Source organism: Sarcophilus harrisii, chromosome 1 (genome assembly GCF_902635505.1).
Source record: "Sarcophilus harrisii chromosome 1, mSarHar1.11, whole genome shotgun sequence".
Lineage (NCBI taxonomy): Eukaryota > Metazoa > Chordata > Mammalia > Dasyuromorphia > Dasyuridae > Sarcophilus > Sarcophilus harrisii.
Window position 1 is genome coordinate 429,947,984 of NC_045426.1, and position 27,629 is coordinate 429,975,612.

General features: G+C 34.4%; 1 protein-coding gene across 2 annotated transcripts in view; it reads left to right on the top strand.

The window, feature by feature from the left end:
* Nucleotides 1-15,326, top strand: part of SERPINB7 (serpin family B member 7) — a 36,615-nt gene extending 21,289 nt beyond the window's left edge. For both annotated transcript variants that reach the window (XM_031946184.1, XM_031946183.1), the window contains 4 exons: nt 1,141-1,258; nt 4,987-5,129; nt 9,131-9,277; nt 14,020-15,326. In XM_031946184.1, coding sequence (XP_031802044.1) covers nt 1,141-1,258; nt 4,987-5,129; nt 9,131-9,277; nt 14,020-14,418 — 807 coding nt within the window. In that variant the 3' untranslated portion in view covers nt 14,419-15,326. The remainder of the gene's footprint in view (nt 1-1,140; nt 1,259-4,986; nt 5,130-9,130; nt 9,278-14,019) is intronic.
* The last annotated feature ends 12,303 nt before the right edge of the window (nt 15,327-27,629 follow it).

Genomic DNA, 27,629 nt, shown 5'->3' on the forward strand with positions numbered 1-27,629 from the left:
TCAGGCCACATAAACTGACAAGTGACATTCCTTTGGCAAAACCTTGTTAAAAGTATATTTACTTTTATTAATTGGGATTGCCCTGGAAAATCAATCTAAACTAAAAGCTATACACTATTAAGTACTTATAAAGCATCTATTAGTATAGTGTTGTATGTAAGAAACATAGAGAAGGTCACTTGGGCGGATCCCAGAGTGTGGTGGGGGAATAATATATAAAAACAAAACAAAACAAAAAACAAAAACTCAAAAGTTAAGTTGTAAAAGATTTTAAAAGTTAAACAGAGGAGCTTATATTTTATCTCATAGACAATATTGAGCCATTGCTTGAATATTCTCCTTGTTATAGGTAAGAAACTGAGATAGGTAATCCTCCCTCACTTAAATCCAATTCACTTGCATGTTATGGCACCACTTCCCTGATCACCTTCCATGGTCCTCTTTAGAAACAAAGGGCAAACAAACAATAACAGCCTCTGTGAGGTTCTGTTACCAAAGCAGATCTACAACTGTTCTGGGACTTACAGTCTTAGCAGAGAGGTTAAGTGAATTGCCCTGTTCACATAGTTAGCATATTTCAGAGGAAGGATTTGAACTCAGGTTTTCCTGACTTCAAGACCAAGTCTTGTCCCACCACAGCAATCTGATTCTTCCTTAAATATATATTGCCATTGTAGATCATTCACAATAGCAAATTTTGCTTTTAGATTTAGAAATATATTTGTTTTGTTTTCTCCAATAAAATAGAGAGGGTAAAGGACTGAAAGATAGATTCATCTTAAAATTATTAGTTTTTTTTTTTAATATTTAATTCCTATGCTTTATTGTATCACGGTAAATGGCACATTTTTGCTGGGGATACTTTAAAAGATCTCTTTTTGTTTTTAAAGGTGAAGATATTAAATACTCAGTAATAAAGGACATTCAATTTTTTTCATCAAGCTAAAGAAGAAAACTTAACTAAATATTTAGAGAAAACTGCAATTAAATTTTGCTTAAAAATACAAATATAAAGTGAAATAAAATACCACTTTCATTCATCAAGTGGTGCTAGGCCCAACCCTCTATGAACACATATGCTTGTGTTTATACTATTATATATAAGGTGATGATTGTTCTGTTAATATATTTTTATTTTAGAATTTTTTAAAATGTGCTGGAAGCTTATATAATGCCAAAATACAGCGTGTAGACTTTACAGCTGATGTAGGAAAAACCAGGGATGAGATTAACCAATGGATGGAGAATCAAACAAATGGTAAGTGTAAAACTTTTTAAAAAATACAATACTTGCCAAAGTTATATGTGTATATTAAAATCTGAAATAAACCAAGAAGAGAAACCTCCTCTTTATCCATAGTGATTAATGCTATCATTTAGCATCTCTGAATTATTTTATATGCCTTTCTTTGTTTCCCCAGGGCTTAGGACAGTGTCTTGCACATAGTAGATGCTTATAAATGCCTTTTAACTGACTAGCTATACCTTCAGTATGGTTTAGAATAATGTCAATATATGAATGTCATCATTACTCATCTATAACTTAGCCAGAAAGTAATAATATAAAGTGACTAACTCTCCAGTTACAAACCAAATATCACTATTACCCATAAAGATTCTATTTCCTTAATTAGGGAGTCCACCATTGCTCTATCAGACCTAAACTTCCTATATTCTATCTCTTCCTTTGTATTACTCCTCCTAAACCTATTCTTTTCTCTTGTTGAAACCTTTAATACCTTCTATAGCCAGTTATTTCTTCATTTAGACTTATTCTGACTTCATTTGATTTTCTTTTTTTCTCCATTTCAACTCGCGTTAACTATTTTACTTGTACATTGTTTTCTGCTTTGGAATCTCTCTTCATTATCCTGTACCCTTCATCCTTAGCCAAACCTCAGCTCTAGAATTACTCCTATTCTCCATATCCTTCACTTCCTCCCGATCATGGGCTGTTGAATATGAGCTAGAGGAATTCTCAAAACCCTGATGACTGGAAACATTAAAGTTCATCTGACTTCTATAGGGCGCCTTTCAAAGCATGAGAATAGAGAGAGAATATGGAATATAACCAGAAGATATACAACCTGACTATGGCTCTCATAACTACTTCTACCAAGGATATATTCTTTTGTCACTTCCTTTTCTACCTACTTAATATGTCTGATGTGGGAAAGAGTCCTCAGGAGAGAAAGTGACTGCCATTTCAATGACAGTTTTAAAAGAGGATTTTTAAAAAGAGAGTTGCACAAACTCCAAGAGATTGTGACTTGCCACATGATTGATAAATATCAAAACAGGTATGTTCAGACTGGGGCTCCTGACTCCAACTTCAGCACTCTAACCACTTCGACATTGTGGCTTGCTTAACACATGGAAGAACCTGGGATTAATTTGTGTTTGAGCATATGATCTTGATTTCTTAGAGTAATGAGCCTATGTATTAACTGATCAACTGAGAAACTGTTCTCATAAAACAGCTATGACTAAAATCACTTTCTTTTTTTTAAACTTAAAAAAACTTCACATTTAAAAATTTTGCATTTAACAAATATCCTCCCCAAAACATTTCCATATAAATTAAAATAGTGAAAGATAATTACCTATGAAATTGCAAATTTGACTATGTACAGCTTCCTTTTAGTTAACCAGTCAATAAGCATTATTAACCACTTAGGTGCTAGACACTATGCTAAGTACAAGAGATACAAAAGAAATCTAGACATTGTCAATTTTCAAGGAAGACACAATCTGATGGAGAAAACAATGAGAAAGGGTGATAGGGTGCACTAACATATAAGTATATCATAAATTTAACTTTCTGCTTTTAAAGCTGATCTGTTTGTCCATATCTCCTTCTGAACTGCTATCTCCTAATCATCTATCTGTCCACTGGACCCAGATTTCTCTGGAAGAGAAAGTAAAGCAGTTGACTTTGCACAGTTCTCTCATCACTTCAATTCAATTCACTTTTATGGCATGACATCATTTCCTTGATGCCATGGTCTCTTCAAGAACAAAATACAAGCAATGATAACAATAATAACCTCATCATTTTGTATAGTTTTTTAAAAGGGCCTTAATCTGGCATATTACATAAAATTCAACCATTAGCCTTGACAGAGATGCCTCAAGGAAAATATCTCAGAAAAGATATTTTACTTTCTCTGGCAGATTTTGTCTTTACATCAAACATTTTCAATTTATTTGGAAGGAGAAGACTAATAATTAGACATTACCCTTATCTTCTTCTCTTCTCAAAGCTATTCATTCTTTTAAAAAAGGTATTTCAATTTAATTTTGGGCCCTCAGTAAAGTAAGTGTGTTTCTGTGGCTGAACTGCAATAAGAAATATTGCATGTATTTTTGAAAATAAATTTGTAAAGATACAAATATAAAATTGACCTTGGAAAGAGAAATGAAATGAATTAATTTTCTTAACTCTTCTGGACATTATCTGGAATTTGGTCATCAGCCATGGTATAGCCTAAATATACCCTAACCACAAAAATAAGAAATATAGAAGGAGAGACAGAATATAAGCTTGTTCTTCTCCTGGGAGAAGACAACTTGGTTGTCTTTTTACAGTTAACTAAAGTCAAGAGTTCATAGTTAAATAAAAGGGTATTAGATTCTCAGTACCTCACAATGTATTTCTGTGGTTTGATGGATCTATAATCTCATTCATGTGGGTATTCTCTTTAGTAATGTAGATCTGAACCTATCTATGCTTTTTCATTCTCCATAATTCTCGTTCATTTACTGCAGTAAAAACCCCACAGGAAATTCACTAACATAATGGAGAGCTTCCTCTAAATGTCTTGATATTGAGTGGGTACAGTGGAACATGTGAGCTCTCTAGCATTTATTACTTGCTCTCACTATATGATCAACCTATATCTTTTTCCTTATCATATATCTCTTTGATGATTCCACACTTCAGTGAAATTCTTTTTTGGTAATGAATTGGATCCAGTGTTTACTTCTCCATTTCCCTTTGGATGATTCATAACTATAATTTTGGAAAGGGCTGTATTCCATGACTCATAGCACAAAGATCACTATAAGATGATTGATATTAAAAAGATCGATTTTTATTTCAAAGAGTCACCCAGGAGTCATTTAAAGTACCCTGTACTTTCTCATATTTAGTGTAGCCTAAATTCTCAATTCTGTTTTATTGCTTTTCTCTTCTATTCATACAGATATTAGTAAATTGGTTTGTATCTTGATAAATATGTGAATTTAGCACAGACATTTGGAAAAATATTTTTCAAGATCCTTATGGGTTAAGAAATTTGTCTTCTTGATTTCATTTTCTCCAGTCTAGGCACAGTGTTTTACATATGGCAGTAGCCTTATTAATGTGTGTTAGATATATAATCTCTTTGTGGTACATTTGTTCTCTTTTACTACTGTTTATCCATGATTCTGAAACTGATGAACACAACTTCTTGTATCTTTCATTTCTTCCTACAATATTTCTTCTATTGACTAATTCCTAATAGGGACTTGGTAGGGACTAATTCCTGGTTTGGAACTCAACCCTGCTCTATTTCACCCTTCAATCAAGTATCTTTCAGGCATGGTCAGCCTATAACAAATGAGTATAATAATAATTTTTTTCTCTACTTCATAAAGTGGTTCTGAAATTCAAAAGAGATCAGATTTGTAAAATATCTCTATAGTGATAGACAACTATATGTTTACTCATTGCATTTATTAAACTACTTAATTTAGAATTTGAAATTGTGAAGATTTTAGAAGGCTCCTAATAACCTAGGAAATTTTTCCTCATCATTTTTTTCAGCTGAGTGAAACCAAAATGGTATCTGAAATTCCAGATATTGTAATGATTATGAACAGCACTAAGATGGGATGAGGGAATCTTACTGAAAAAGCTATAATATCTTATTGAAAAAGTCCTGAGTACTATTATCCTATTAAAGCAATATATCTATTTTTTTCCTCAATGTTTTTCAAAAGGCAAAATCAAGGATATCTGTCCAGTGGGTACCATTAGTTCATCGGCAGTAATGGTGCTAGTGAATGCTGTGTACTTCAAAGGGAAATGGGATGGGGCATTCACTAAAAGTGAAACCATAACTTGCCGTTTCAAGTCCTCCAAGGTATGTGAATTTTTGTTATATGTATGATGCCTTTGGTTATTTATCCTTGTTGAAAAGTTGTAATTGTACCATTACTGTGTTATGACAATTATTGAACATTCACATTTTATCTATATTAGCAAAATCAGGAAGCCATATGTTTTTAATGTCAGATTATATAACTTTCTATCTTATAATGTTCATTCATTTGACAAAGACAAATGATGAGAAGGAAGTAAAATAGCTTTTATTTTCACTGAAAAATATTAAATTTAAAAACAAATGCTTCAAATATTTACCAATTATGCACTCTGGATTGATCATTCTACAAGGTTTTGGGGGTTTAGGAGGAGAAATATTTAAACAGATAAAAATATGCCTTTTCTAATTGAACTTATATTCTGTGCAGCAAATCATGAAAATTATAGTTCTTCCAGGCATTTCATTATATTTAAAAGAAATTCAAATATGGAAGCAAATTGAAAACGTCCATTCTTTATTTGGGAATTTTTATACTACCTGGAAGCCTATAGTTTATTATTATATACAAGTATCTTTTGCTATTCACTGTTTTACCACTTTACTGAAGGAACTAATGAATTGATAGGAAACACTGATTTTTAAAACAAAATTTTCTAATTATGAATTTAATAACAAGTATAGTTATTTTACCATTCAAAGAAGAACAAAAAGGCTTCTAAACTTCTAAATATATACAGTTCGTATTAATAAATCCCCTCCCTTGTATATAATTAGGCATGTTTCTTGTACTGTGTTTGACAATGGGATATTTAACATGTATAAATAGAAAAGATTTTCCCATTGTAGTTTGGTGTCTATGAGGATTTGGAGGTTTGGTCAAAGTTGGAAAAAGATTCAACTAGATTATTATTACAGGTAGGGAATGAGAATTTTTTTTCATTGGAAAATAGTAAGCTTAAAAATAAAGCAAAAATTAAGACCCCAAATATTTATTGATCATTTATTCTGGATTGGCCACTGTATCAGGCTCTGGGAGGAAAGACATTTAAATTTAGATTTAAAATAATATCTCTTCTCTAATTGAACTTATATAATGTGCAACAAAGTTCCCTTTAGCTGACCCTCACTTTTGGAATGTGGATGAGAATAGACTTTTTCAGATTGAGCAGAATCTACTCTCTAGGCATCATCCTGACCTCTACCTCTACAGAGATATTTCTCTGTCCCTGCACGTGTTTGAAAAAAAAATAGTGCTAATACAATTTTTACTTGTTACTGTCTAAGTTCACAAAAAGAAAATTTAATATAAGGAAATCATTAATGTTTTCCTAACAATACTTTAGATTCTATAGTAAAAGATAGTAGATAGCAATGCCAATTAATTCACTTTTCACCTAAGGGTTGGGAGATCCCTGGACTTAACTCTTGTCTTACTTTGGAGCATTTATATAAAATAAAATTTTAAAAAATCGTTGTCAATATAATTCTCCCTCAATTGTCTCAGAAGTCTCCATTCAGGAGGTAGAGAGGAGGAAAAGGACTCATTTTATCTTTCTATTCACATAGAAAATGTATATCTTCTTCTCTTTGTCTTATTATCTGCCTATCCCTTAACAAATAATGGATGATAAAATCAAGGATAATTAAGATCAATTATATTTTTATCTGAATTACCTAGGATAGTAATTAGGGCAGGAAGTATGAACCAAGTTTATAAGACAGGAAAACTTTGTAATAAATGTCTACTGTCTCAGTAGATATAAGGAGAGAAGGAAGACAGCTACTTTTCCATCTAGAAGTTATCTTAAGTCATGCAGCATCTCATTGGTGTTTTTGGCTATCCCATCTTTCCCACTGAAAAGCAAAAAGGGCTCTAGAACCCAGAGTTCTAGCAGTAGCTCCATGGCAACTATATTAATACCCAGTTTCTCAGTAACCAATTTCCTTTAGAACTCATCTCAGTGACTAGTTTCTCAACCAGTCTCTTGATTCACTACCATTCACTTTGTGGGCTAAAGTTTTTCTATCAAAACATCTTCCTTATACTCCATTGCCATGGTACATATCTCCTCAAGGAAAGAAGTCAAAGGATTCTGTTGAGATCAGCAGAACTTCATATCCCATCACACCTTTCTCTATTTCAAAGAGATCTCATGGGATATACCGATTATCATGTATTATTTATAGTTGTTAATGTTTTAGGCAGTGAAAACTATTTACCTAGGATCTCAAATACAATGGATATCATTAGAATTGATGAAAATTAAGCAGAAAAGGGAAGTCTCATTTTAATTTTTTCTTACGAAAAGACCAGGTTACTATTTCTTCACTTTTTCAAATTAGAACTTTTAAGAAACATATGTAGTACCTATTAGAATAAAATATCAATCAAAACTAATTTCTGAATTTTAAAAAAATATTGTTTCTGTTTCTTCATTAACTTCTGAATACAATTCACATTGAAATCTTCCTAAGATAATGTGTTTGTATCTACTACATAGACTTGTTACAGCTTCAGGCATATTAATTATCTGAGTGGAATGAGGAGAAACCAGGGTACAGAGCATGATTTACAGAGAAAAAATAGGTATGGAATCTCAGGAAAAACAATTTATCTGTGTTTGATTTAGATAACTTGGAATGAGCTTGATATTATATGACCATGTGTAAATTGTTACTTATTCCAAAAGTTAGCAGTTAAAAGGACAAGTTGACAACATATGTGTAATTTTAGGAACAGAGAATAGATATTTCAGACTTTGGGGGAAATGGTCCTTTCTAGTCTGACCAGAGGATTATACTTTGATTAAATTGACATGGAGAATTCCAAATAAAAGAGTTCCTTTCTATAGATTTAATGAGGTACCAAATCTATAACTTATATTTCAAAAGACTTACCTGGAGTGCTAAGATGTTAAGAGTCTTTCCCAGAGTCATACAGTTTGTATTAGAAGGGTATGAATGCAGACAGATCTTCCTGTTTCAGAAACTAGCTCTCTGACCATTGCCCAGAAATGACTTTCCCTGTCTCGAGCTTTCTATATCATTAACCATTCCCTGCTCTTTTGTTCCAATGTTGGAGGAAGAAGTATCTCTTCTTGACTAGGACAACTCCTCTCTTTTCATCTCTTCTCATTTCTCCTCCTCATCTTCCCTTTTCTTTTTTTTTTTATTTTTTTCCTTTTTGCCTCCTTTTCTTCCTCCTCATCCTCCTTCTCTCTTTGTCTCTCTGATTATATGTTTCTGTCTCTCTATCTCTGTCTCTCATATTGCTTCTTGTTTTCTCCATTCTTCTTTGCTGTCTCCAAGCATGTACAACCCTCCCCCATTCTTAAAAAAACAAAACAATCCTCTTTTAACTCTATCATCCTCTCAAACTTTCTTCATATGTCTTTCTTCTCTTTCATAATCAAATTCATAGGGGAAAAAATCTATCTCCATTCCTTTCTTTTATTTCTTTATTTCCAACTCAATTCTCAACTCCTTAAAATGTGGCTTCCAATTCTACCCATTGAATGAAATTGTCCTTTCCAAGATCACCAACAATTTCTTAATTGCTAAATCCAATCATTTCATACTTAGTATTCTAGTCTATATATCAAGTTCATAGTATTTCTAACACACTTGGCATTCCAGACAAACTGCCTGTTTATCTTTGTTCCCTGTATATAATATTCTGTTTATTCTAATATATATACATACACATACATTTGTATTTGTTTAATTGTCTGCATGTTTTTTTTTTCCAAGTAGAACACAAACATCTTGATGTTGAAACAGTTGGGATTATTTCATTTTTATCTTTGTATGTCTACTGCACCTCTCACAGTCCCTGGTGCAAATAGACATTTAATAAATGCTTGTCAAATTGAAATGAGTCACATAAATAGTGACACAATATGATAAAGTTATTATGAAATAAAAGAAATAAAATTATTTCAGAAGTACTGTAAGAATCACAAACTAAACAAATATTTTGGAATAGTACTAGCTATCCTATGCTGAGAATAAGAATGAGAAGGAATTTGTTTTTTTTACAGTGCCCTGGGAAAACAGTTAATCTCATGCATCAAGAACGCAAGTTTAACATGACTATCATTAATGACCCAGATATGCAGGTCCTTGAGCTCAAATATGTTGGTGGAATAAGCATGTACATACTACTACCTGAAAATAGTCTATCAGAGGTAAGCTATACTGAATGAGAAACATACAAGGAAAATCAATGACTAATGTCTTCTTTGGGGATAGAATGTATTGTTTTCATTTAGAAACAATTGCATATGTCTAAAGTTGGAAGGGAACTCAGGAAATTGAGTCCAATTTTTCCCTTTTAAAGATGAAGAAATTGTGTTCTAGGAATGTTGAGTGACTTGCTTGAGGTGGCGCAGGGAGTATCAGAGGTAGGATTTGAATTCAAACTCTTTGACTCTTTAGCAATGTGCTAGATTGATTTTCTGTCCAGTTTATATTCTTGAACAACAGTGAGGACTCCAAAAAACCTCCACAAACTTTTGTTGTGGTTAGGAGTATTGATATTTAACAAATTAAAATTTATAACATCTTAGCATTGTTGCAAAAACTTTTGACTTTGTGGACTACTTGAAAGAACAACCAGTGATTCACAGATTACTTTGAGAATTGCTATTCCATAGTATGATTCCTATTTAGGTCCCTGACTTTCAAACATTGGAATGGAATTGTATTTATGCAAAAATTACTGTTTTGGTAAATGTCCATTTTTTACCCAGTTCCATTTTTTATTCCAAGCAGAATAAAAAATGTAAGTAAAGGTGAAATTGCTAAATCTGTGGTCATACTAAAAGTAGTTTATATTTATGGTGGTTTTCAATTTGAAAAGTGATTTTTCCATAATAATACAATGCAAGTATTTTTTCTTTTCTTTTCTATATAAGCAGAAGAAAGATTTAGAAAGTTGTCAGTATCTATGTAGCTAGTAAGTAGCAAAGCTGGTGCTTGAACCCAGCTCTGTCCTATCTTCTGGCTCCAAATTAATTAGTTTTTCTATTCTAGTTCTTAACTAAGGAGGGATGGAAATATTTGAGAAATATTTTGTCACTATTATGACAAGTTCAATAATATACTTTAAAAATTCCATATACATATATATATATTTAAATTTTTACTTTATATATTATTTAGCCAGATTTCAATTTTTTGCATTTGTGGAGCGAGAAACTACTGCAGCTAAACCAGAATAGGAGATAGTTCAGAAAAATATTTTCCTTTAGTTTTGAATTCATCAAATGATTTAATATCATTAATGGCATCAGATTTATTTAATATTAAAATACTATTTCTTTATTAATATGATTTTATAGGACCTAATATTAAGAGCAACTAGGTGGCAGATTGTATAAATCATTAAATTCGAATTCAGAAAGACCTGAGTTCAAATTTGGCCTCAGACACTTAATAATTGTATGACCCTGGGCAAGTCGCTTAACCCTGTTTGCCTCGGTTTTCTCATCTGTAAAATGAGCTGAAGAAATAAATTGCAAACCATTTTAATATTTTTGCCAAGAAAACCCCAAATAAGATCATAACAAGTCAGAAGTGACTTAAATGATTAAATAAAATATTAGTCTCAAACCTGATATTAAGATTATTTTGTATCCCTTAAAAGCATAAATTCATGAAGAAGAGGTGACTCTAAAATATGTCAAATGATGAGAAAATCAAACCTAGAATCACAGAATCACAGACCCAGAATGAGAAGGGACCCAAGAGGCTGATTTGTCCAATTCCATAAACTTTTTTTATAGATGAGGAAACTGAGCCCAGATTATTTAAGTGATTAAGTGTAACAGAAGTTATAGAAATGGAGAGCATCTAAGGTAGAATTCTTGTAAGATCATACATCTAAAATTGGAAGGACTTTCAGAGGCCTACCAGTTCAAGTCTATTATTTTTTAAAATTTTGATAATAGCTTTTTAGTTTCAAAAGACATACAAAGATAACTTTCAACATTCACCCTTGCAAAATCTTGTCCACATTTTTCTCCCTTCCTTTCCCCAACCCCTGCCCTAGACAGCAAGCAATTCAATATAGAGTTAAACATGTGCAATTCTTTTATACATATTTCCACATTTCTCATACTGCACAAGAAAAATCAGATCAAAAAGGGGGAAAAGTGTTAAAGAAAAACAAGCAAGCAAACAACAACAAAAGAGGTAAAAATACTATGTTGTGATCCATGCTTAGTCCCCATAGTCCTCTCTCTGGTTGCAGATGGCTCTCTCCATCACAAGTCTATTGGAATTGGCCTGAATCACCTTGTGTTGAAAAATAACTATCCATTATAGTTGATCATCATATAATCTTCTTGGTGCTGTGTACAATGTTCTTTTGGTTCTACTCATTTCACTTAGCATCAGTTCATGTAAGGCTCTCCAGATCTGTCTGAAAATATCCTGCTGATTGTTTCTTATAGAACAATAATATTCCTTAATACTCATGTAACATAACTTATCCAGTCATTCCCCAACTGATGGGCATCCACTCATTTTCCAGTTCCTTGCCACTATCACCAAGCCTATTATTATGCAAATGAAGAATTGACAGCTCAGATACTGGGGTTAAGTGGACTTGACCAGTGTTCCAAAGGTAGCAAGCATCAGAGGGACAATCTGAAGCCAGAAACACTGACCAGAATCAATATATTTTCAACTGTTCCATGCTGCCTATCAGAATTGTTGTGGATCCTTCACAAATAGCATAATTCACATAAGAATTCAAAAGCCAAAGAGAATAATGGAAAAAGAACAGATTTGAATTATGTTTTGAGCCCTATTTTTGTTGTGTACAAGCTATGTGGCCTTGGACACAAGGCTCTTCTGGAACCTCTATCTTCATATGTAAAATACAGATATTTAGCTCACCCAAATGTGAGAAAAATTATATATCTTACAATGCCATACAAATATGAGATACTATCATTTTTTTTAGGTGAGGTATTTGGGGATTAAATGATTTGCCACACATATGGAATGTTAGAAGTCTTAAACTGGATTTGAAATCAGGTCTCCCTGACTTCAAATTTCCTTATGGAGCATAAGACCTAAAGTTAAGAAAACTCACCTTCCTAAATTCAAATCTGGTCCAAAAAACTTACTAAGTGTATGGTCCTAGGCAAGTCTTTGACTTAAATATAATAAAATACAAGGACTATAAAATTCCATTAAGAAACAAAAAATGAGAAATGTATGTGTGCAATATTTAATTAAAATGTATAGGGAAAATTCACATAGACATCTTCTCTCCTCTATCTCTGCCATAAACTATAAGTATCTTTCAGTTATCCTGAGAATGATAGCTTTTATTTTTAAATTATCTTAGCCTTTTGTTTCTCCTCCTCTTCTCAGATTTGGGCTATATTTCTGTGACTGGAACAGGATAAGAAAAAGAAGTAAAATTATTGTGTCAGTTTCACTGTATGTTAGTAATGCTAATTAAATTTCTGGAGCAGGAGAATGGGGAGACTCTTTTACTCACACACTTTTCCTTTCTTCCCCTTCTAGACACACTATTTATAAAATGTTCTTATATTACTTCCTCCTAATTTTTTTTCCTTCTTTGAAACATCTGCAGAATTATTGAGAGTATTAAATACAATATCATTTGTGAAAGTCATCTGAAGCATGAAGAGCTTTGCAAAAATATTATCACACATGGATATGTCAGTCTGTTGAGGATCATAGATCCTCATTTTTTTTTTTTATTTTTTTTGTAGTGTAGGTGGTGCTCGAGTATATTGTAGTTAGGTGGTGCAGTAGGTAAGAGTACTGAACGTGGAGTTGTCAAGTAGATCCTTAATCAGAAACTTACTATGGGAAAGTGCCTTAAACTCTTTGTTCCATTTCCTTATCTCTAAAAAAACATGCTAATGATAGCACCTGCCGGACAAGCTTGTGAGATTTGAATGAGATAACAGACTTAAGCACTTTGCTAACCTTAAAGTACTACATAAATGCTAACTGTTATGGTTTTTGAGAATTTTATTTCTGGGGAAGCTAGGTAGCTTAGTAAATAGAGCACCAGCCCTGAAGTTAGGAGGACCTGAGTTCAAATTTGGCCTCAGACACTTAACACTTTCTAGCTGTATAACCCTGGGCAGGTCACTTAACTCCAATTTGTGAAAGAAAAGAAAGGAAAGCAGGAGGCTTATAGTAATAAATGCTTATAGGGATTGGACAAAAGAAGAAATTTAATCAACCTGTGAGTCAACTTGGTGATAAACTTCTCTATGCTGAATGAAGCCAGTATACAGCCGACTAGACTGAGACTACTTATTCCTTGATAGGAATGGAGAGGACTTATGTTTCATTAGAATAAACTTCAAGAGTCCAAAGTAAGTCATTGTCATTCTATGGTGAGAGATCCTTAGTCAAAGATGTCTATTTTCTTTTATTTTGGTTAATAGCAATAATAACAATAATAACTGACATTTTATAAACTTTAAAGTCTACAAAAAAAAAAAACTTTCACATAAATCTCTTTTGAACTTCTCAACCATCTTTGTGATATAGTCATGGCAGGTATTAGTATACTCATTTTACTGATGAGGAAACTAAGTCTCAGAGAAGCTAAGTGAATTATCCAAAACTATGAAGGATATTGTCATTAAATATCAGAGGCAGGATTTACACCAATCTTCCTGACTTCAAATCTAGTATTCAGTTCTTCATATGAATTGCTTTAGATATGGATTCTTTGAGGTTTTACATATCAGTTTCTGTCTCATAGGTCACCAATTTTCTTGAAAATGACCAGTCTTTTTTTTTTTTCCTATCCTGAATTCTAATACTCTAGAAATACCTGAGTTTTCTAAATCACAATGGTTAATATGTCTTAAAATTGATTGTATTATACACTATCTAATTTAAATGGCCTATTAACTCTTCCCAGGTTGAAAATAAACTGACATATCAGAATTTAATGAATTGGACCAGTCCCAAAAGAATGAAGTTGCAGTCTGTGGAAGTATTTATCCCTCGCATCAGGATTGAAGAAACTTATCAAATCAAAAGATACTTAAAAACTCTGGGAATGACATATGCCTTTGATGAATCAAAAGCAGATCTTTCTGGAATTGCCTCAGGAGGTCGTTTATATTTGTCAAAAATGTTGCACAAATCCTACATAGACATTACTGAAGATGGCACTGAGGCAGCATCTGCCACGGGAAATGTCATTGTGGAAAAACAGCTCCCAGATTCTGCTCTATTTAGAGCTGATCACCCATTCCTGTTTATCATCAGAAAGAATGATATCATTTTATTTGCTGGCAAAGTCTTATGCCCTTGAAATCTAGGAGATAGAGTGTGTGTGTGTGTGTGTGTGTGTGTGTGTGTGTGTGTGTGGTTGTGATGACTTTCTGCTTAAATTGTGAGTTTCATGAGTGAACAACCATAAGTGGATAGAATTATAATCAAATGGAAGGGCCTGGTGTTTCCTTTATATTACCTTTCTCCCAATATTGGCTTCATTACTTAATTTAAAAAATGATTGGCAAGCACACAAACTTACTGACTCACTACTGCCCAATCCACTTTCTGACCCATCCATTTCATTGATAACCCAATGGCTACCATTTTCCTTACCTCTAAGCACAGCTTCCATCTAGTCTCTCAAATTATGTATAATGACAAAAGAGGAATATTCAAAGTAAATTTCTAGGCAGTTTCCCTTAACTTTTCAGATACCACAGGAATTTTAATTTGATCATATTCTAGGAAGCCAATACATTAGATTTTAAATAAGTCCAAAGGACAACTTTTATTTTGCTAATCTGAGATCATGCCAGAATTCTCTTTAACATAGCTACTCTAGTTCATAGTTCTAAAGTATAAATTGGAATTTACAAAATTCTACCTTTTTTCTTTTTTTAAAATGAGAACAAAAAGAAATCCCAATACGTAAATAAATTCAAGGTGATGGCTATCTGTCTCTTTCTACTAGGTGAAACACGTGGAAGACTAAAGTTGTATATATTCTTTTGTTTTCTTTTTTCCTAGAACTCATGTTCATTAATTAAATCTTATTATTTCTCTTGTTTCATTTGGTATATTACTAATTGATGTTTTCAAAATGTCTTATTTGAGATATTCTCTAGTTCATAAGATTTTGTTTCATTTGCCAGAATAAAGAATCAATGGATTCTCTTGACTGGGTGAAAGGGGTACCTATTTCATTGAATAAACTTGCTTTCTGAATTTTCATAGAATCATAAATGTCCCACTGGGAAGGGGTCCCCAAAGCCATCTAATCCAACTGGAACCTGATCCAGAATTGTTTTGTACACATCCCTACCAAGTACCCAACCAGCTTTTACTTAAAGAATTCTAGGTGAGGTAAAGCCAGTTTTCTTCTGAGGCAGCTAATTCTACATTTACTTGACTTTACTAGCACATTTTCCCTCACTTTGAATTCATATGTGCTCATTTGTACTCTAAGCAAATTAAACTGCCTTCCACAAGGCAATAGCCTTTCAGATACTTGAAGAGAGCTATCATGTCCTAGACATAATTTTTCTTCTCCAGATTAAATATTTCTAGTCCTTACAAATAGTTCTTACAAAGCTTTAACTCATGATTGTTCAAAATTCTTATCATCCCATGATATATAATTACCAGTTCATTAATATCCTTTTTAACATGAGGTGCCCAGAACTAAACACAGCATTATAGATATAACTGACCAGTGCAGAGTATTCCAGAACTTTCATCTCTGTCATTAGGAAATGATTCTCCTCAAAGGAGTCTAAGATTGTTTTAAGTTTATTTTTGTATGTCTCAACACATTTTTGATTCATTAGCATACTTGAACTCTACTAAAATCCACAGAATATTTTAAAACAAATTAGCCATGCTTCTCTAATCTTATACTCATTTAGGTAGTTTTTGAACCCAAGTAAAAGACTCAATCTCTATCCCTATAAATTTAATTTTTTATATGGCCTAATATTCTAACTTGTCAAGACTTTTTACATTGAATACATAAACTATCCCTTACAGATTTCTATCATCTTCAAATGTTATAAATGCACTATTTTTATTCAAGTCATTGAAAAAAATAATGGTTGTAATTAAGAGAAAATAAACCAAACAGTTTAGGGTAAAGAACATCCTTGAGATCACTTAAGCAAAAACTTTCCTCCATGTTGACATCATCCCTTTATTGACTTCCTCATTCTGGTTCTAGGGTAATTATACAAACATTGGAAATGAAAAGCAGAACTTCTGATAAGAAAACATAATCTGGTTTAATAATATCAGTCGTTGATAACAATCCATCTGCATAGTATAGCATTTTTAAAGAGAATTGGGTATGTTTATTGAATAATTTTTTAAAATTGAGAATTGATGGACTTTTGCAGTTGTTTTTAAATTAACGATAATAGCCAGAGATTTATTTAAATTAGACATCTATACAAAAACTAATTTAAGATTAGTAGGAAAAGGTTTGATTTTATTTCTAATTAAATGTAATATACTATTATATCAAGTTTTCACCTCATAAATCATGATTGTTGTGGCTGCGAGTTGGTACAGGGGATAGAGCCTTGAGCCTAAATTTAGGAAGACCTGAGTTCAAATTCAACCTCAGACATTTACTGTGTGACTTTGGGGAACTTAACCCTATATTTCTCATTTTCCTCATCTGTAAAATTGAGCTAGAGATGAAAATGATGAACCACTCTAGTATCCTTGCCCAAATGGAACCATAAAGAGTCAGATATGACTGAAATGACAGAGTTTTACAACAGTTATTGATAAGAAAAAAACAAAGAAATCACAGATACACAAAATTATTAGTTATAGAAAAAAGTGTCCCTATAGTGGAAGTAAACACATATAATATTTTATTATTTGAGAGGTATTAAAAGATACTATCTTTTCATTCTCAAACATCAGCCATGCACATTCCAGAATTTCAAAATGTCCTTTAAGGAGCTATGTATTTTAAGGGCCCTTGGAAGAGTTAACATTAATGGGGATTGTTATTTTCTGATTAATCAACAATCATTGACACTCAATAAAGCAAGACCCTTGATGGATTAGTAGACAACCCGTCTCTCACTGTAGGAAAGATTAGTGAATGCATTGTTCAGTGCCAAGTCATACTCAAGAAATTCAATAAACCTTTGAAAAAACACTTATAATGTAAAAAGTTATTTTGCTAGCTACCAACCAAGCAGTTGGTGAACTCAAGGAACTTACAAATAAATAAAGGGTTTTAAATCCATTAGCATAAGGAGGAGATTTTCCAGGAAAGCAATAGATCATGTGCAATCAATGTTTCTGAGGAAAGCACCACCTTTTTTCCTTTTGGGGCATAAACTAGAGGGACTTTACTGTTGGCATTTCAGATAAGTCTTCTTAACAACTTAACAACTTAACAATTTAACAGCTTAACAACTTTTACAACCTTATAGTATTAGGAAAAGGAAAGTGATAGGGAGGGCAATTTATGGTCAAGGAATTAGTCATGTGGTCCAAGTATCCCAGAATCTTTTTCTCCCAGTAACAATGGGTGAACTGTTTCTGGTAATTCCTGTGGGCAAAGTGATGTTGCTGTATTTTCTAAAGTCTGAGAAATATGATACCTCAAAAGATGTGATGAATTTGTGTCCCAAAGTCAGCAATAGTTACTTATATGAAAACCCCGCTGAATCATTCCCTCATCTCCATGGCATGTCTGTATCTTCTGATTGTTAAAGGTCGTAGGAATTAGGGATCACTAAAGATAGTATAATTTTAATAAGAATGAGTTATGCTAGACTAATCTCAGTTCTTTTCTTGATAGAGTGGATCAGGGGAAGCTGCTGGACATAATATACTACAACATTGCAAAGCAAAGAGAAATTTTCAACAGTCTCTAGTGCTATTCCTGTGCATGAGATGAAAGAACATGGTTCAGACAATAAAATTAAGCAGATTTGGAATTAGCTGAATGACTGGACCCCAAAAGAATAGACATTAATGGGTCAATATCAATATGCTGTAGTGAAGTGCCATTAGCAATTTCTTCCTGCTCCTTCACTATCCAATATTTTTTAATGATTTGGGTAAAGTCATAGATGACTTGTTTCTCAAATTTTTAACTGATATGAAGCTAAGTAGGATAGTGAATATTTCAAATTAAAAAGACTTTTTTTTTTTTTTTTTAAAGAAAGCATTTTTAAGATCTTTAATGATTTCTACATTAAAAGGAGCGTATCTTCGACTTTGTTGACCTGAGGCATTAGACTGGGAAATTACAGGAAACATAAGTGGTTGTAGCTCCCGGATGTCCACACCCTTTCTTTGGCCTTCATTAAGCCCTCTTGAAGCCTGCTCAAGGTTGGTCTCCTCACTGCCCCCCCCCACTGCCCCTCCTCCCTCCATCCCCGAGGGTGGAGTTGGTGGAGGAGAGTCAATCACTTGCTCCTGGGGTGGGGCTGAAGCCGCCTCCTGAGGGAAAGGTCACCACACCCTTGCTCACTTAAGTCTCCATGCCCTGTGGGGATATGGTCATTAATCTCTTCATTGTCTTCCTCCTTAATATCATGGCTAATTTGAGGAGGAGTGGAAGGAGTCAAGGGCTTTTTCTTTCTTCTAGGGATTCTTAGTGCTAACTGAAATACATTGTATAAATAAAATGCCTCCATGGGAATTGAATGAGGACCATATTCTCTGAAATGTATGAACATCTCTTGTCCAACCCGGGACCAGTTATCTCTAGAGATCTGCTCCTCCTCTATGATCCAAGGGGAGATGCAGTTTAATATACCCACAAATCTCGCTATCTGTTCCCAAGTTATAAGTAACCAGTAATCTTTTTTTTTTTGTCTAAAATGGGACAAAGGCTAGCTAAAGACTCTCCATCCCCGCCCCCAACCCCACCCAAGAGTGGTGCTATGGAAAGCATGATTAAGCTGACAGAAATACATGGGTTACTTTACGTTTACAATTTGGAATAACAAAGAGGAAGCTAGGAGCATAGTAAAAGCCTGTACGGCTTGCCTTCCTTCTCACGCTCCTACACTGCCTCCAGGAAGAACCCTCGTGGTTTGAGACCCAATGAAATCTGGCAAATGGATGTGACCCATTATAAATCTTTTGGTCGTCTGTCTTTCATCCATGTTGTGGTAGACACCTTTTCAGGATTCACTTTTGCAATGCCAGCAGCAAAAGAGACAGCCAGTGGTCACTGAATTCCTCATACAAGCATTTGCCATTATGGGTGATGCCACAAGCAATAAAAACAGACAATGGTCCTGCTTATACTTGAAACATTTTGCACACTTTTGTGCACAGTATAAGATTTTACACACCACGGGCATACCTTTTAATCCTCAAGGACAGGCAATAGTGGAGAGGAGAAACAGAGATATTAAGGCGCTCCTCCAAAACAAAAGAAAGGGAGCCACAGGTAACCCTAGAGAACTTCTAAATCTAGCTCTTTATACTATTAACTTCTTGATTTTGACAAAGATGCACTGGCTCCGCTGACAGGTTTTATAACCCACGGAAGGTCAGTGTCCAGTCGACAGCTCCACTATCTTTAGATAATCGCCAGGTGATGTGGAGAGACCCAGAAAGTGGTGAATGGAAAGGACCAGATAGGCTAACTGCTTTGGGGAGAGGGTTTGCTTGTATCTCTACAGGTGGAGAAGGAATCAGATGGGTGCCAACGAGCCATATTCGCCTTGTCCATGCATGAGAGGCGAACAGACACTTTGAAACAAAGGAGAAGACCCAAGAAATATCGGGTGGTGCTGTTGCTGATTGTGCTCACCATTGAAAGAGCATGGCAGTTATGGCGTTTGACTCATGGACATCAAAGATTGTCGGACTTCAAAACCCTCAGGAATCATTGGATTCTCTGAGCCATAGGACTTGAAAACCCTCAGGAATCATTGGATTCTCTGAGCCATAGGACTTGAAAACTCTCAGGAATCATTGGATTCTCTGAGACATAGGACTTGAAAACCCTCAGGAATCATTGGATTCTCTGAGACATAGGACTTGAAAACTCTCAGGAATCATTGGATTCTCTGAGACATAGGACTTGAAAACTCTCAGGAATCATTGGATTCTCTGAGAAATGATAAGACTGTTACAACACTTCAAAATCTGCTGGAATCATTGGATTCCCTAACACATAAAAAGACTTTTTCAGGACTTCAAAAACTCAGGGGGATCATTGGATTCCCTGACATGTGAAACAATGGACAATAGATTGGTTTTGGACTATCTCTTGGCTGCTGAAGAAGGTGTATGTGTGACTGTTGTTTACATACCTCCTTCTAGGACTTCTGGTGATCTTTTCCAACACCATGTTGATTTATATTGTTTGCTATTCCGCTACTTGTGTGTACAATTCATGTTTGTTACACCACATCGAGCCTGCACTGACTGAGGGGAGGGTCATCCCTAATACCTCTGCGTTATTGCTATGTGCTTGTGTAATACCTCCCATGCTGATGGGTTTGTGCATAATAAGACCCTTCAGCCCAGAAACCCCTAGCAACCTCCATTTCCCTTTGGTGCTTTTCATCTCCCTTCCTGAGATGTCAGGTAGGGCGTGATCATTTCCTTTTAGTGCTTTCACCGCCTTTTCTGAGAAGTCAGGAGGCTGTGATCACCTCCTTTTGGTGCTTTCACCTCCTTCCCTGAGAAGTTAGGGAGGCTGTGATCACACTCCCTTGAGGGGCTCTGACCTCCCTGAGGAGTCAGGGATGGCATGACCACGGTGTTCTAAAATAAAAGAAAGCGGGAAATGTAATGGGCTGAGGTTTGAGCTGATGCACTGAGGTCCCAAGTACATGAGGCTAGATAGTAATTAGGGCTATACTCTATTAATATACATGATTGGATTAAGAATGGTCCCTGCCACTCTCCTTGCAAGTCCTGATGTGTTGTATAGGAAATGACGATTTTGGTGGGTGGAGGCAGAGAGGAAGAAGACAAGCTGGGGAGAGATTGGGCTGGGTTCGAGACTCGAGCTGCTGGTTGTGTGGCTGCTGGTCGAGGCTAGCTTCTGTGACTCAGCTGCACACATTGCTACTCGCAGATTCTCTTCCACCTCCGATCCTTCTTCACTGAGAATAAAGACTGACGATTTTCCCCTAACCTGAATTCCTGTCTCGTGCTGATCTTAAAATATACGATCATAACAAAGCATTACTATGTAGAGAGAAGTGTTGACTACAATATAGTGAAATTGAATGAAGATAAAGGTAAAGTTTGATTTCAATCATTTTTTTCAGTCATGAGTAATTCTGTAACCCCTTGGGGGATTTTCTTGGCAAAGATGCTGTCTTTTCCTTTTTGAGCTCATTTTACACATGAGGAAACTGAGGCAAACTTACATAGGTCACATATCTAGTATTATCTAAAGCCAGATTTAAATTCAGGAAGATGAGTCTTTCTGACTACAGATCTAGTGCTCCATTCACTGCTACCCAAAGTTTTATGCTTGGGTTAAAAAAAAAAAAACAAAAAAAAAAACAACTCACCCTCTCAATATACATTGGAGAATATGTGGCTAGACTTTGAATTACATGACATAGCAGTCTCAAAAGCTAATGTGGTCATTAACTACATTGGAAGGACTAATCTGTGTCAATAAATGCAATACATTAATTCATATTCGATCTAGTAGGATGCAAATTTTAAAAGTAAAATGATAATATCTTCTAGAATTATAAAGTATATCTATATGGAAAAAGTTATAATAAAATATTTTTAAAATTATTGTGTCAAGTCATGCAAATGAAGCATTTAATCCTCCTTTGTAAAGAGAAAAGTGGTATTAAACAAAAGGGATACAGATAGTTTTCTTATATTCAGTCTATGTCAGGTCAAATCTGAAGTGCTGCATTCAGATCTGGGTACCGCATTTTAAATAAGAAATGAAAAATGAAGTGAATTTAGAAGAGGGATCGGGAATATTAGCCTGTAGGAAAGAAGATTTAGGGGTGTGGGATGCTGGATAGGCACATTACAGCTGTCTTTAAATATTTCTATATTGGTTATGTGGAAGAAAGAGCTAGGTAGAGTAATGGACAGTGTTAGACCTACACTCAGAAGGGCCTGAGTTCAAATCCAGCCTAAAACTAGTTGTATGACCATGGGCAGCTCACTTAGACAGCTTCCCTAGATCAGAGTCTCCTCATCTGGGGATGGTAATAGCACCTATGTCTGAAAGTGTGCACTGCAAATTTTGATGAGCTGTATATATGCTGATAATTATTATTACTAAGAAGAATGAAATTTATTCTTGCTGGCCATAGAAATTCAAATGAGAAATAATATGTCTAAGTGCCTTTGGAGAGGCATAATTCCACTTTATGGAAAGGAAATCTTTTTAAAAAATATTTCTTTATAGTTGTCCAAAAATAGATGGATTGTTTCAAGAGGTCGTAGGTTTCTCAATTGCTAGATGCTGTCTAGAAGATATTAGAAGACTACATATAAAGTTTCTTAGAGGTAAATCTTTATCCAATGGCAAGAGCACTTGGTGACTGGACATCCCTTCCAACTTTGTGTTTCTATGATCCTGGTGGTCCCAATGTTGCTTTCTCTGATTAGCCAAATAGAAGTATGAAGGCACCAGGGGTTTGAGAATGGGTGCCCAAAAGGGCAAGAAGTTTCGAAAGAAAAATTGAATGAATATTTAAGGAAAACATTTCTTACCTCACAAATTTTTCTTGGGTTGGCCCTGCCCCGGTATTTCTTGGATTGAATTGAGGCCTGTGGCATTAATACTATTTCTTCATGACCTCTGTTGAGTTTAAAGAAACTTTGATAGTGTTAAGATTAGTAGGTTTTAGCTTTCTACTTCTCTCACCTCAATTTTAAACACTTTGGTAGATGGGTTTTGTCCATTCCTATTTGTGGATGTTCCTAAAAGTATTGCTCTTGGTCATCTTTTTTTTCCTCTTACTGTACTGCTTCCCTTGGCAGGGAATATTTCAATATATAATATTTCAATTATTACCTTTATGAAGACAACTCCCAAGCCTATATGCCCAGTACTAATCTCTCTCCCAATTCCAAGCATGCATCACTGAAAGGCCATGTCTGTCGAGTATGAACTGAGAATTAAGAAGACCTCAGTTCAAGTTTTATCCTAAATATTTTTAATGATCCTAGTCATTACTTCATTTCTTCATTTATTAAATTAGAAGATTGAATTAGATAGTCTCTCATGTCCTTGTGAGATCTAAATTCATACAGATAAAATATGCTCCTATGATTATTAATTTTCTCTTTGAATCTCCTCCAGGATGTCTTTCAAGACCTTTTATGGAACATGTACAATAACCAAACTTATAACTTTCATTCCCCAAATCTACCCTTCTTTTCATCTTCTTTATTCCTGTTGTCATCATAGTTGTTCATTATCCAATAAGGAAACTTCAGAGTAGCTTTGTGTCTTTCCTTTTCCTTGCCACCATTGTCTTTTTCTTTTCTCTTTCTCCTCCCCAGCCAAATCCTCTTGATTTTCCCTCAATAATTTTTCTAATATTTGTTCTTTCCAGTCCTTGTTACTTCTCTGGATTTTAAAAAGTAACTTTCTAATTTTGGCTCTAAATCATTTCTCAAATATAGCTAAAATTATCTCTCTAATAAGCAAGAGTTAGTGCATGTGATGTGGCAGTAGAATTAAAATCATAGGATTGGCCTAGGCTATAATCCCAACTGTGGTATTTATTATCTGAGTGGAATTTAGAAGTCAACATATTCCTCTGCTCCTTAAACAAATGATTTCTGAGGTCCCTTTGATTCACAAATCCTATAACCTCATGAAAAACCTCATAGCAAAAAAAAAAAAAAAAAAAAAAAAAAAAAAAAAAAACTTTAGTGGCCCATATTACTTATAGGATATAATCAACATACTATTAGTTCCAGTCTTCCCGTCCATGTTCAACCATACCCTTTGACATATTTTGTTCTGGTCAAACTGATTTGATTCTTGTTCTTGTCCTCTCTTTTCTACCTCTAAGAACTTACAAAAGCTGAACTATATGTCAGAAATACAATTCCTATATATTTGTATCTGTTAAAATTCTCTTTCTTTATGGACAAATACAATGACACTTCTTTCATGAAACCTTCCTTGATTTCCTGAACTGAAAATGATCTCTGCCTTCTCAATTTTGTTATGTAACATAATTATGCATTTATATTTGTTACACATTTTATTGTATACCATAAGATATTATTTCATCCTTCTCCTGAGGGCCAATTGTGTAACATCCCCTCTTCTCCAGCACCCTGAAGGGGTTGAGATGGGCTCTCTTTTTTCATTGGTTCAAATTTCCCCTGATTATATCGCCCACTTTTTACAGGCCCATTGATAATGCCCCAGTTCCAGTTAAACACTTAGCATTATATAAACTTTCATTTTTAAGGATACTTATTTTAGAGATAGAGCAAGAATAAACAGGACAAGTTTCCCCCACACACTGGGGCTATAATCCTCTGTGCTATCTCTCTCTCTCTGGAGATCTGAGGTAAGAGAAACTAGATTCACAAGTCCAAAGTTCCAATTTCACCTAGTTCTTATTGCTTCAATCACCAGAAACATGGTACGTGGCAACAGTTTCTATCTGCCTATAAGTGATTGGGTCTAAGCTTTATGTTTCTTTTAATAATGTTCTCATTTCTGTGGTTTCCTTTTTTCCATTAGATTTTCAACTCTATGAGAACAAGACCCTTCTTTCCATCATTATTTTGTATTTTCTACAGAAATTAGAAGACTGTTCACACAGTGATAACCTAGTAGAGTCCTACACATTTATTGTTTCTCTATATACAGAAGAAACAATCTAATCTTTCTTTCTTTCTCTCTTTCTTCCCTCCCTCCCTCTCTCTCTTCTTCTTTCCTTCCTTCCTTCCTTCCTTCCTTCCTTCCTTCCTTCCTTCCTTCCTTCCTTCCTTCCTTCCTTCCTTCCTTCCTTCCTTCTCTCCTCTTCTTCCTTTTCTTCCCTCTGTCCACATGGAGTATCATATCTTTATTTCTTAAAAACTTTCTTTGGGGGGAATATTGAACCTTCCAAAAATATCTTGGAGTTTACTGACAGGTTTTCTTTCATAAGGACCATGCTTTAAACCAAAACTACTCTGACTCTCATTGGTTGTCCAATAATAGGTCCCAGGCCAAGGCTTACTAAATACTTGTTGATTGATTAACTGGAAAATCTTTGAGTTTCTGCATGTACTTCTTTTAGAGGTATAATTTCTCTTTGACAATTTCTAGATGCATAGTAATATTTGATATTGCTGAATATTTTTGTTTGTTCAACCCTAACTTTAATTCTTGAATTAGGATTTTGTTCTAGGGTCAATTTGAGATTTCTATTGCATGAGATGGTTTACAATACTTGTTTTCATCCTTGGTCACTGGGTTCCTAGGCTGACCTTTTCCTTCTAGGAATTAGAAACCCCTGATTTTTTAAGATCTTCAGAGATCTCTATAATATTTCAGGAAAGAATAGTAAGGACTCTGGAGCACTGGAATTCCCAGTTTGAGCTACACTCATACTACTTGTTGCTAGACAGTTTCGACTTTATTATGAATTTAGAACCTTTTTCAATAAGCTTAGTTCACTTGCTGAGAGAGAGACAGATAGAGAAACAGACACACACATACACACAGAGAGAGACAGAGAAACAGAGAGAGAGAGAGAGCACTATTCATTGACAGACAGTTGTTTTTCTGGCTTTTCTGGGCTTTGTTGTGAATTTAGAACTACCCTGAACCTTTTTTATGAGCTTAGTTCACTTTCTGTGAGAGAGTAAGAGACACACAGAGAAATAGAGCAACAGAGACATACAGAGACAGAGATACACAGATATAAATAAACAAATATATAAGTGCATATATATGTATATGTAGAGAGAGAGAGAGAGAGACAGAGCCAGAGAAATATGCAGGCTAATAGGCTTCAGTCTTTGTTGTACTGATGCTGGCTTTTCTGAAAGATCCTCTTCCTTATATCATATGGACTACTGGTAGAATTTCTGTAGTTCTTCTTGCTATAATTTCTCATTATACTTCTTGATCCATATTTGATCTGGTATAAATGACAGATTTTCATAGAAGTAGGTACAGAGAAAGATGAGTGGCTTAATTTTTTTCCCTGGATGCTTACTGGCCATGCCTTTCATGATCCATTTTAGAATTTTCCTAAGAATCAAAGTCAAATTCACGGGCATGTTTGCACATTTTTTCCCCTCTTTCCCTGTTTTGAAAACAGTAAGATCTGCAAATTTCTATTCTTGCGTTACTTCTATTTTCTATAATTCCAATTCACCGATATTTATTTTTCTCTCTTCAGTTTACCTTCTTCCCATACCCCTAACCATAGAAAAAAAAAAGAGAAAATATAACTCTTGTAACAAATGTGCATAATTCTGATTAGTGCACATGATCTTTCAAATTACTTTCAGTACTACAGCAATTCTATCTACCAGGTCTTTTAGTACTCCAGAATGTTGTTTATTAATGTTGTGTGATATTATAGCAAAAAAAAAAAAAAAAACTAATGGAATTTTATGCTAGATTAAAAGAGGCAGAAGGTCCAGCATGAGGGAGGTGAAAGTTCTGTACTCTATCATGGTCAGAACACATCAGATCCATTGTCTTATGTTCTGAGCACTCCATTTATAGAATTTATATTTTCATTTATTTATATAAACTAGAAAACATTCATAGATGGAAAATCAGAATGGTTAAAGACCTTTCTAATTTGAAAAAGAGAATATTTAGCAGGACATGATACTATCAAGTATTTAAAGGGTTCATATTTTTAAAAATACATCTCTTTAGTTTAGCAGAGAGGTAGATCTTAATTCAATACAAACAAAAATCTTCCAATAAGTTTATTGTTTTTGTTCATTCATGTCCAATTCTTCATGATCCCATTTGGTGTTTTCTTGGCCATTTACTTCTCCAGCTTATTTTACAGATGAGGAAAACAAGGGTAAGTGACAGAGGGTCACTTAGCTATCTAAGTGACTGAGAATGTTTGAACTCAGTTCTTCCTGAATTCAAGCACAACATTTGATCCAGCACATGTCCAGCTGCCTCATGTCAAATGAAGTAAGTTAGATTGTGATTAAAAATGAAATTATTTTTGCCCACTGCTGAATGTATATGATGACATATACATATACACACACAAACATGGACTTCTCATACTAAGAGGTCATGTTACTAACCACAGATGACATAAAATAGAAAATACGATGCTAGACATAAATTAAATAGCTTTGGACAATTTCCAAACCACATTTTCCTTATTGGTAAAATGAGAGTTGGATTACATGGTTTCTATACCCTTACCGGCTCTTAACATATTGTGTGTACCAGCTATGGCCAGGAACCATAAGACAAAATTAGCATTATAAACACATCTTAATGCTGTTTGGGAAGCTGCCTCTTCACCTTAAGGTGTGCACAACATACTTGTTCAAAAGAGACACCCTACTCTCGGTTACCACTCCCAGAGAGTGGCCTCT